This window comes from Triturus cristatus, chromosome 3_1 (assembly GCF_964204655.1).
Source record: "Triturus cristatus chromosome 3_1, aTriCri1.1, whole genome shotgun sequence".
NCBI lineage: Eukaryota > Metazoa > Chordata > Amphibia > Caudata > Salamandridae > Triturus > Triturus cristatus.
The window spans coordinates 513,394,657-513,406,794 of NC_140583.1; the positions used below are offsets into that span (position 1 = coordinate 513,394,657).

General features: G+C 42.2%; 1 protein-coding gene across 1 annotated transcript in view; it reads left to right on the forward strand.

Annotated features, from left to right (window-relative positions):
* The window catches only part of LOC146860510 (aminopeptidase N-like), a 438,299-nt gene that overhangs the window by 268,120 nt on the left and 158,041 nt on the right, over positions 1-12,138 (forward strand). The window contains exon 12 of the mRNA XM_085644422.1: positions 2,648-2,787. Coding sequence (XP_085500548.1) covers positions 2,648-2,787 — 140 coding nt within the window. The remainder of the gene's footprint in view (positions 1-2,647; positions 2,788-12,138) is intronic.

Here is a 12,138-nt window from a genome sequence, read left to right on the forward strand (position 1 = left end):
TTGCTATAATTCTAATTTGCCTAGACATCCTACCTGTATGTCCCTAGTATATGGTGGGGCATGTAGGTGTAGGGAGACCCCAGTGGACTTAGTGCACTTAAGTATGCACTGCTGTGGGTTCTGGCATCATTTTGCAGGCTGGATTTTAATAAAAACTATGTCCAAATTTGACTTTGGAATTAAAAGTACTTCCAAAGTCCAATATTTCCTTTTTATTACTCATAAGTCACCCCCAAGGTCTGCCCTAGGTGCCCCAAGGGTACGGTGCATTGGTATAAAAAGCAGGGACAATTTAAAAGATGTTTAATATGCCTTGGTAAAGGAAAACAGCCAAAGTTGTTTTTCCCTCTTGTAGTGCTGCTAACCCATAGGCTAAAATGGGGAGGGCTTTATTAAACTTTATAAAGTCTATCATTGCTTTGGAGCTAGATAGCAATATCATTCAAATTAGAAAATTAATGGTCACATGAAGTCCAACAACCTGCCAAGGTGGGATTTAACTATTATGGGAAAGTGGTTTCAGAGCTTACTATCCTGAAGTTACCTAAAGCAGCACTGTAGCAGCCTCTTCTGATTGGCCAGCCTTTGACAGCCTGAGCCAAGTTTCTCCCTGAGTAGGTAGAAGAGGCCTGGGGCTGAAACACTACAGTCATTTTGTTGGAGGAGATTTGCTTCCTAGAAAAGCCAGGATGAGGAAGGGGTCTAGGGAGTTACAACTGGATTTTTCCTAGACTGCTGAGGTGCATTGTGGGAACTTGTGTCCTATGCTGCAAGAGGCAATCCAGAGTCTCTGAACTCTTGGACTGAGGTAGTAGACACTTATTTTCCCCCCAAAACCCAAGAAACTGTAAGATTTGCAAGGAAAGAAACTTTCTGAAAGGTTTTGCAGAGAAACTCCAGGAGGAGACCGGCTCGACATTGACTGAGAATCGGCCTTACCATGCTGGTTTGTCCTGCTGAACGCTCTGGATCTCCTTGTCATCAAGGACAAAGACTGCCAGAGACTCTGCGAGGCATCGCACTGCAACAAACTCCCTTTGTCAAATCAAACTTCGGATCTGAGAATCCTTAGGACCGGCCGACAAGCCTGTTGATGAGAAAAAAGCTCAGAGAAAAAGACTAGGTCAGAAGCAAAACTTTTGACCTGTACATTGCACTCAGCCTACCCGACCCGCACTCTATCGCGGTCGGCCTAAAACCTTGACTTTGGCCAGAGCGGTTTATGGCACTAGAATGCACTATTTTTGATTTAATCTTTAAAAATTCATATCTCCTATTCCCTACATTTGATGTTTGCTGTTTTGGTGTCATTTTAAAGGTAAATCATATTCTCTATTGTTATAAATTGGTGTTGAATTTTTATTTTGTTTTGTCTTTTACGGATTTACAATTTTGGTGATATTAAATGCTTTACACATACCTGTCTACGAATTAAAGCCTGACTGCTCGCTTGCTAAGCTACGCAGGGTTTAGCATGGATTTATTTATTGAGACTTGACTGGACCACAATGAATGTGGTAGTACTAGCTAAAGGTTAATACCCCTGCCCACCTACTAATAATCCACTTTCCTATATTTGTATGTCTTGTCTTTGTATGTGTGTTGTGCAGTTAGTTTGTCTATGGTGTAATATCCTATGTGTCTGTAATCAAAATTCTCTTGTATTGGAATGCCACATTTAGGTTCTAGAATTTGTTGTGAGATTTGGAATGTATAGTTTGCAATCAGTATTGGTGGGTTACCTGCGGTCTGCATCCATGCAGGGTGGCCCATTTGCTGCATTATCTTCTTTTGAACACAAGTTAATCTGGCTTCCACAGTTCGACTCATACCGGCCCCTACCTCTACATCTCCACAGACTTTAGGAAACATTCACTTTCTAGACTGACAAACTGGACGTCTTTTCCAACATCATACTCTCAGGGAATCTTTCCCAGCAAAACACATCTTTGAGAAATTCGATCAGTGAACCTAGTCCTTACTGCAGTAGTGTGTTGTCTATTGGTGTATGGAAAGATTGCATTAGAGCCAGGTAATTGAGTGTTTCTATAAATGGTTCATCCCTTGTACATGTTAAAAAAAAGAGCCCCATTAGACCAAAGTTAAAGCGGGCTCAACATATCTCATTGCCATTTCCACAGGACCCGGCCAGTGTATACCCCTTACTTCGCTAGGGCTCCCATGTTTTTGCTGCTAATCCCGAATGATAAGAAGTCCGGTACCTAGTAACTTTCTGTATCTGGGGTTCCGAATGTTTATCCCAGAATGTGTCTCCTCTTTTACCACCTTAGGATCTAGATTGGTCTCTGTTGACCCATGAGTATAATAGTTGATCACCAATGCAATTTGCCTCAATGAAGACTGATATATTCTACTCAAGTAAGCTTCGTTCTTACAGAGAACATTATGTTTGCAATTGGTTTAATACCAGCACATCCATGAAGATTGGGGTTTATTTTGCTGTTTTGACATATTGGAAGAGGGTTTCCCATGTTTCCCTCTTTGCCTATTGTTTGAGATATTACAAAGATTATTGGCTAACTCTGACAACTTGATTATTTTTTGTTAGGCTTCTTTGGAAGTTATTTTTCTTCTGTATCTATGCAAATGGGGGAAAATAATATAAAAACTATTCATTTTATTTTAGCTGTCGACAATGCATTTAAACTGTCCACTGGAAGCTCTGATTGGGTCCTGGCCAACCTCAACGTCACTGTGTATTTCAGAGTAAACTACGACCAAGAGAACTGGGACAGACTTCTTCAGCAGTTATCTTCGGATCATACAGTAAGTTTTCTGAGATATACGACTTAGTTTGACAATTGGCATACGATTTCCATAAGTAGACTGACCATACACAAGAAAGTGGGTTCATTGGTAAGCAAATAGCAGTATTGAATCAGCCTCATCCTAGGCCTCCGACACAATACATTGAACCATTTGAAAAAGTCCTAAACATGTCCACTCATGTAGTTTATAATGCTGAAAGTCCACCTCCAACTTTGCTACATTGATCCTCTCTCTTCTTATTCTAACCATTTAAATCAATTACTTCTAACATTTATGATAGCTGGGAAAGAAGGAATGTGTACTTAGATAAGGAGGAGATACAAGATATCGACGTTAAGATATGAAGGGGGCCTATTGACAAAACAAGTCAGACAGGTAAAGACGGAGCTCTCTACCTCTATCTGCACATATGTTTACAACTTTTCCTTATTCACCAACATTCCCAGTAATATGATTGGAAAGCTGCCCCAAGTGCAGGTGTTTCTGGGATGGTTAGGTGACTTTTCCACTGGGTAGCTATTCCTGTGGTGGAGACGTTCACATAGGGGAAAGAGGATCCACAGTGCACACGCACACTTTTGAAATTCTTTTATTCACCTGGTTGGAAATATTATTCCCCATGAAGCACCCCCTTCCTCTACACCCCCACCAGATCAAGGAGTAATCTTTTTTCTACCAACTCTGGAAGAAGAATTATGTCAACACTTAACTGGAGTAAATATATCTAACCATTTAAGAGGGTGTTAAGTGGTCAGAACAGATAGTGGGAATGCCCATAAAGGCATATGCTTCCAAGTAGCACTCACTTCCCACCCCTTGAGTAGGATTTACAATTGTGTAGATCTTTACACTTGTGGCGGATATCTCCCTTCTATGCAAATTCACGGCAGGCATAAAAAAGATACATCTGGCCATGAACACGTGTTTATGACTAAGTTTACCTTGTCTGTAGGCCCCTAATTGTAGAGTAGGCAGGTACTTTACACCACCCAGTCAGCTGCATTACAGTTCCTGCTGCCCCAAAATACCCAAGGGAGTGTTCTTCCTCTAACAGGTAAGGAGAAGAGGCCATTCAGAACTCCTGGTGTTGCAAAGGATATGACACAAAAAGGTTTTGCAAATTTTCAGTGTGCTGTAGAGATTTTATTTATTTTAATTCTTGTCATACACTAAATATTCACTATTATGTTAGCTTGAAAGGCATAGAGAAGCAAAACAGTTTTCAGCTTTCTCTAGAACTTCATATAATTCTTGCAACTGTCTTAGCATTGGGCTAAAGTTTGCTCTAATGTTCCAGGCCTTGTTAGAATTTTTTTGCCATCAGCACTCTTCTTGTTGTACGAAGATAGGGCGATTCTGGTATTCAATGAGAGTTTCATGTTGTGGGTTGGCTTGTGGTCATGGGTTAGTATAAGGAGGAGAGCAAAGTATGAAATCCTACCAAAGTAATATTTTTATTTGAAGTACAAGAAATCCAAAACACATTTTGAAATCAATTTAGTAAAAAGAGGTAGATCTCATAAAATAATCAACACCATTATGGTAGAAGTTAGATAAGGGGAACTAGAGCAATGTGTAGCAGATTTCATTTCATGACAATCACATGCCCAGTGACCCACTATGGTATTTTGATTCACATGGCAATCTATTATGCTTTTCATCAACAAACCTTCACCACTAGGGTTTGTTAATGAAAAGTATAGGAAAACTACCAATGGTGTTTTCCTTTCAGGGACAACCATGCATTGTATGACAGTTCTGTGAGGCAACAATCAGTGGCTGTCGCTCCAACAGGTAGGGCCTACTGCCACTGTCACCTCACACCCCTGTACTAGACAGCTACAATTTTAAGTACTTCTTGTGGTGGAACCAACGGAGTCTATCAGATGAGGCAGAGAAAAGTCAAGTTTTGGCAGAGTAAGAGCACCGCCAATTTATCGCTATGCACCTGCCCCATCATCTCTAAAGAAGGTCCTAAGTCATTAAAGTGAGTGTCGAAATTCTCCAACTGCGAAGGTTAGACACTATTGCCTCCGAGGGCTCCATGGGGCTAAGTGGATTGCTGTATGGTGTAGTTGTCATATGCAAATCAGTCTTGACCCTGTTCCTCATAGGAACAGTCCAACCCGAACTGCAAAGCCAGCTCCTCCCTGAACCGGAAACAAGCACCCTGGGGCCAGCTTTGGGGTAACCCCCCTCATCAGCCAGACTTGCTTGAATCCAGTGGCATAGTGAGCAAGGGATCCATGTCTGGGCATACCCATACCACTTAGGGCAAAAATTGCTGCGGCAACAAATGATGGACTGAATGCTGAATGAATCAAACATTCACCCCCAGATACTAGGTGCAATATTGGTGGTACGGCTTAAATGGGTGCCCCTGACCCTAAATCACAACTCCCAGGTTGGCTTTGTGCCTGGTAGGCATCTCGCAACCATCTACACACCCTCTACTGCATCCTGTGGCTCTCTAAATATTCCAGGGAGGAGAGAATTGCTCTCCCGCTAGACAGCGAAAAGGTGGTTGACTGCATTGAGTGACCCTATCTCATCTGGATGTTTCAGCGGTTCAGACTTGCACTCAAAGGTCAACTGTGGAAGTTTTCTCTCAGATCCGTTTGCAATTATGAAGGGTACGCACCAGGGCTGCTCTCTCTTCCCGCTGTTGTTCCTCATTGCTTTGGAACCCCTGGCAGACTTGATCCTGTAACACCCTTCCATTATTAGGGTCCCTACCCTAGCGGGCACTTTGGAAACCCTGCTGTACGCAAATGATATTCTGCTCCCCTTAACTAACCAACCTACTTCCTTACCAGCTCTCATGTCTACCATCTCTGATTGCTTGACATTTACAGATTCTCGGATAAACTGGAGCAGATAGCAAAGTCTGCCACTCTCTCAAGTCAACATGAAAGCAGCCACAGCAGATTATAACTTTCAATGATAGGCTATCCGTATGGTATACCTCGGGTGTATGTTAACTGTGGCTAGAGATGATGGTCTCAGACACCTCATGCCCACTTATAGCTGCCTACAAATAAGAGTATGAAAATGGGCCTACCTCAATCTCTTTTTCTGGGGGAGGATACCGATGGACCAGATGGTAATTATCCGGCGCTTCCTGTAGGTGCAGGGAATGCTGCCATTAGTGGTCCAGATGTCTGTGTTCCAAGAAATGGAGACATCAAATCTGTTATCTGGGGGAACCCGAGACCACGATTGAAAATTCAGAAACTGATTGCTCGTAGGCCCTATGGAATCTTGAGATTACCAAACATGGAACATAACTACAGCGAGCTCCGTCTCTTTCACTGATATATTTTACTCCAGTTCAGCCAGAAGCCCCGCTCTGATTTTGTATAGAATGTCTTCTCATGGGTTTGAGCTCCAAGGCCCCAGTGCAGTGCTGCTAAGCCTATCATTCAGCGAGGCGTAATAGATTCCCGCTGGTCTGGCTCCATGACATAACTGATCTCATTGGCTTGCCAATCCAGAGGTGGAGCCTCCAAGCTACAGGGCTCACAGTGGCAAAGATCTGTGTCCTACACCACTGCAGAGTGCCACAAAGATCGACGCATGATGAGTAGCTTGTCAAAAAGTACAAAACAGCCACATTTGAGTGTCTTATTTATGGGGTCCAAGACAAGGCTGACACTTTTCTTCATATTTGGGAACCTTTCCTAACTGATGGGGCTCCGCCCCCATGACTCTAACGAGACATGTGTTATTGCAAGGGGAACTGTTGGACGTATTGGCTTCTTTCCCAACCTATCCTCATTCACCCCACCCGCCCTCCCCTCTTTACACCTTTGTCCCCCCCCATGGTTGATTGGTCATTGTTTGTCGGGACGGCTGTGTCCTTTTGAATTTTGTTTGATGGCATTACCTTAATTTCATTTGCTGTTTATCTTTTGAAGGGGGGCGCTACTGCAGTCCTTGATGTGACATTACCCTATGTCAAACTACCCAGATTATAAATATGTTTTGATTTCTGTTTCTACTAATGCTTCTATTTGTTTCTCTGGTTACTTGGTTCCATTAGAAAGCTGTGCCTTCCTTCTCTACCTATCCGTGCTGTGCCACATTTTAGTTCTGCTTTGTTGTACCGCTGCTGATCGTGGGCACAGTCTAGTTGCTGGCCACGTACGATGGTTGGTACTGCAGTAAAGAACTACCACACTAAAAAGCAGCCTCTCTCATGTGTTACTACCATTTGCCCTTAAAAAGGTGGTTTTATATTTAAAGATCACCTTTTGGGGCTCACACCCAAACTGCTCATTCTTCCAGGAAGAGGTCACGCCTCTACTCTTGGTAGATCCTTTGTGTTCCTTCGTGAGAGTCAGTCACATCTCTTTCTAGGAAGCATAAGGCTGTCTTGATGACAGAAGCTTGTCTGCAACTGTAAATGGTCACTAAAAACTTTGGGAAACAAAATGACAACCTTCTAAACTCTGCACTCGCCAATAAGACTACTAGCTTTTCCACAGTTAAAACAACAATGCAGGATTTTTATTGTCAGGGCATGTAAAGTTACTAAAGCACATGTCCATCTTTTTAATATAATGCACCCTGCCTTTAGGGCCAATATGTCTTCCTTGTGGGTGACATATATTAAAAAAGAAGGTTTGGACTTTGCCATTACTTTAAATAGCAGTGTTCAGTTAGCAGTTTAAAACTTATCTGCCAGCTGGCAACGGCGGGCTGGGAGTCATGCTTTGCTTTGTCCCACTCGTAGTGGCATCATATGTGCTGCCGTCCATGAGGGACACTTTAACTTACAGGAGTCTCTGGTATATGGTACCTCTTGTATCATATACTAGGGACTTATAAGTAAGTAAGTTAACCAGTGCCAATTGTGGGTGAACCATTTAGACATATACATGTTTAATTGCCATGGCACTGGCACTGAGGCAGGTTTAGCAGGACTCAGTGCACTTTCAGAGTCAAAAAACCAGCAGCATCAGTCCAAACACTTGGGAGTGATCAGGATGCAATAAATATCACCTATTCTGAATTTTGCCCACACAATTGGGCCCAACATGCAGATTTTGGTGCTTACTGCACCAAAATCCACCTGTTTCAGTATTTGCCGGGCATTATGGCTACAGTAAATTTCAACATGCTTGATCTGCTGAAATTCTCTTGGAGTATATTGTGGGGGTGAGTTGTATGCCACACAACCCCAGTATGTGTGGTTACAGGATTTACCTATATACTGGAATTCAATAGGCCACTGGTAATGACGGCCTTAGTCTTTTTTTATAGAAGCTCAGAATTCCAGAGTGAGACAACACAGGATGCTGTACCCAGAGAGGGCTCCCTGAGTTCCCAATATATATTTCAGGCTTTAGCTGAAGTGTTGAATTTCAACACCGAATACTCTAAACTCAAAAACTTTTAAATCCTTGCAACCAAAGTCCTTCTCATCTCCAGGGTATCGTGCAACTTTTGCTCTCTTAATTGGGACCTTTTCACAGCTCCAAATTCTTCTTTGGGACAAGCCAAGAAGCTGTGGCAAGGCTGGACTACAAGAGGGCAGATATGTGAAAGGTTACAGTTTCATCTGAAGTATTAAGGAGTGCAGCAAAAGCACTGAGGTGAGTGAACTAGATAGTTTTGTTTGTTGTGCTCATACTGTGTTTGGACTGCTTCAACAACACCTAATTTCAGTTATTCATAATTTGAAGAGTTCCAAAGGGCCAGCGTCTTCCTTTGCTGAAGTTATTCTTCCTGGTCCTTCTCGAAGCTACCAACTTCAAGGAACACCCACTACAGTACCAAAACACAGGACACAGAAGGCAAGCTCAACGACTGTGTTTGGATAGTACCATACTAAAATCTAGTCAATTGGTTCTTCTGGAAAGAGGTCATTCTTTTCATTTAAGTCCCCGAGACCACAAAAGGCCATCTGACACATCCACAGCTTGGGTACAAGGGCCAGCAGGCTCCAATTCCTCAGGCAGACTCACCTAAATGGCTTCTAGGAAGTCGGATCCTGTGATACCTATATTGCCTTTAAGTCCAGAGAAAGCAGGTGTACCTTAGTCATTTCTCAAGTGCCAAGAGCACAACTTTCACAGTAGTTTTTGTTTTTTTCAGGTTCCATATTCCAGCAGCAATCTTTGGTTCAAGACAGGGATCAGTGTTCTTTATACTAATGACTCAGTAGTAAATGGTGGTGTCGCTTAAACCGGACAATGAAAAGTTCTCACACTGTCTCTACCTATATTTTTCAGTATACCCTGTGCCTTTTTTCAGGAGCTAATCAAAGTACTTGCGAAAGGAATGAACAGAAAAATCATCTGATTTACTGATACTTGTCTTTACATGCACTTTGCATGCACTATATCATCCATGCTTAATTGCCCTTGCAACTTATGGGGTTGGGTTCCTATTTGTCAAAGATCATCTTTGTGATTACTACATGTCTCAGATGAACATGTTTTACTTGCTCAATAGCACCATTTGTGTCTTTAAGATAGAGAACACTTTCTGCAGATGTTGAGTATGTTCAGTGAATTAGGGGAAAAGTCATAAATCATTCAAATATATTTCCATATGTATATTGTTGGAAATTGGGTACATGGCTTAGGGGATGAAATACTCCTCAAGCAGAAGCCACAATTCCTGTTAGGTTAAAGTCACAAACCCCCCAAATTAACCTGTGCTTAACACTCTGATAGCTTGGTACAAAAGCAGTCAGACTTAAATTAGAGGCAATGTGTAAAGTATTTATGCAGCACTTCAAACAGTAATAAAATGAAAGCACAACACAAGAAAAATCCCACACCACCTTATGAAAACAGAGCAGAATTGTATAAATTATTTGACACCAAAACAACAAAAATCCAATTAGTAGAACCAAAGATATGCAATTTTAAAGGTTTATGGCAAGTATAGCTCCTAAAAGCACAAAGAGCAGCTCATGATTATCTGGTTGTGGGAGACCTGGGTCACAGCCTCAGGCTGGCCACACTGGAGCACAGGTCCGATACAAGGACCAGGATAGCCCAGCTGAGTTACCTTCTAATGTCCAAAACGAAGAGTACCGTTTACAGTGGAGGATGTTGCAAGAAGTAGGGAGAGAGTCATGGATTATCATCAATGTAGCAAGAAGAGCGGGCCAGGCATTGCAGATGTTCTTTGCTGTAGCCCAAAGATTTGGTTGGGCGTCGTGGACGGTCGTTGCTGGAGGTTCATGTTGGTGGTCACCACAGGCTGTTGATGCTGTAGCGCAAGGTACAGATCTCGGTCTCTGTGGCACGAAAAGTTAAGTTCACCAGAACTAAATGTTGGCGTGTGGCGTGAGTGGCAAGATCCTGGCAGAAAGAGACCCATTTGTGGTCGAAAAGAGCTCAAAACATCAGGAGTTCTCCTATCTTGCAGAGGGAGCACAACTGATGTCACACCAGGGGTCCAGGACCTAAGGGGTACTTCTTGGGGATCAGGTACCCACTCCATTAGGCAAGGCTCGGGCAGGTCCAGGCAGCAGGTCAGTTGGGTAGATGCAGGGAGCCTCTGGATCTTGTTATGTCCATATAGCTCAGAACAGGAGGTCAGTCAGCTGGCCCTTGGAGTCACTTCAGCCTGGTATGATGGGTGCAAGTCCAATCACCCTTCTCAATAAGCAGGGCAGCAGAGTAGCAGACCTTCTCACAGCAAAGCAGCACAGCAGTCCTTTTTCTGTAGTATTCACAGGTCCAGGGATGCACTGAAGAGATGGGTCTGAGGGTCCACTATTTATATCTGGGGCCCACTTTGAAATAAGAGAAGGTTCTGGGGGGTTCCAATCTCAGAGGTATGTGAAATGTCCTGGCTCCCAGCGCTGGCTAAAGCTACTCGGGGGTCACAAAAAACTAGTGTAAAAGCCCTTTGTGAGTGTGCTGGTCAAACTCTTTGTGATGTACAAGTGTGATAGGTAACAGCTCCTTCCTCTAATCAAGTCAGAGACGGCCCATCCTGCCAGTTCCCCCTCTCTCTTTGTCTCACGGTCTGGGAGCAACACACAAATACTAACTGCCAGCTACACCTTGTCATGTTACCCAGGATACAGGCTGCACGTACCAAATGGTTGGGACAAGAAAGTGTAAACTCTTTAAAAGTGGCAGTTTCAGGATTGTGACTTAAAATCCAACTTTACCATTAAAGCCGGTTTTAAATTACAATTCTTTGGACACCAAACTTGATATTCCAATCTGTTCCCAATTGAAAGTTATCACCTATTAAGTGTAATAGGGTAACCTAATGTTAAAACTTACATGACCATCTTTTTAAAAACACTGTACCCTGTCTCATGGTCTGTATAGGGCCTACCCTAGGGGTGTCTTATATGTAATAAAAAGGAAGGTGTGGGCTTGTAAAAAGGTTTATTTGTCCAGTCAAAGTGGCAGTTTAAAGCTGTACACACAGGCTGCAATGGCAGGCCCGAGACATGTTTAAAGGGCTACTTAGGTAGGTGGCACAATCGGTGCTGTAGGTCCACTAGTAGCATTTAATTTACAGAAGCCCACTTGGGTACATGTAGTACCACTCTACTAGGGACTTACATATAAATTAAATGTGCCAATTAGGTGGAATCCAATTTTGCCATGTTTAATGGAGAGACCACAATCATTTTAGCACTGGTTAGCAGTGAGAAAGTGTGCAGAGTCCTAAAAGCCAAACAAATGGTTCAGAAAACAGGAGGGTTAAGGCAGAGGTTTGAGGATGACCTTGCAAAAAGGTCAAGTCCAACAGATAATAATTTATTAAAATGTGCCTTTCAGAGCCACTTGCAATTTAGCTAGAGCACTGCATACCATAGAGACCAAATATTCATAATAACCATATCAGGTTCTACTGGTTCCTGTTGTTGCCAACTGAAAAGAATATTAAATTATATGATCTCTGCAAATCTAGCTTTTTATCGGGAGAGGATACCAACCATCTATAGTCATAGAATAATATCTGTTAGTTCTATAGCTGGGTGAACCGTTTCATCCAATTATGTTTTGAGAATACATTTATTAACAGAATACTTCACAAATGATCTCATATTTCATTTATATACTGTAACTGTAATTCTATCTATTAATGTCAGCCTCATAGCTTAATAACATGGTTCTGGAAAAATGAAATGCCCCTCTCACAATGTATATTCATATTACTGACAACCTTGTTGTTTTAATGGATTTTCTAATGATCATTCAATCAATCAATAATATCTTTATTTCGTCCTACAGGGCCATAAAGGTGCAAGATAAATACTTAAATACAGATTATATAAAAATAAATAAACTACAAGTGTATAAAAGAGAGAAAAGAGAACCAACTAGGTATGATACAGTAAAACCAGGATAAAATGTGTTA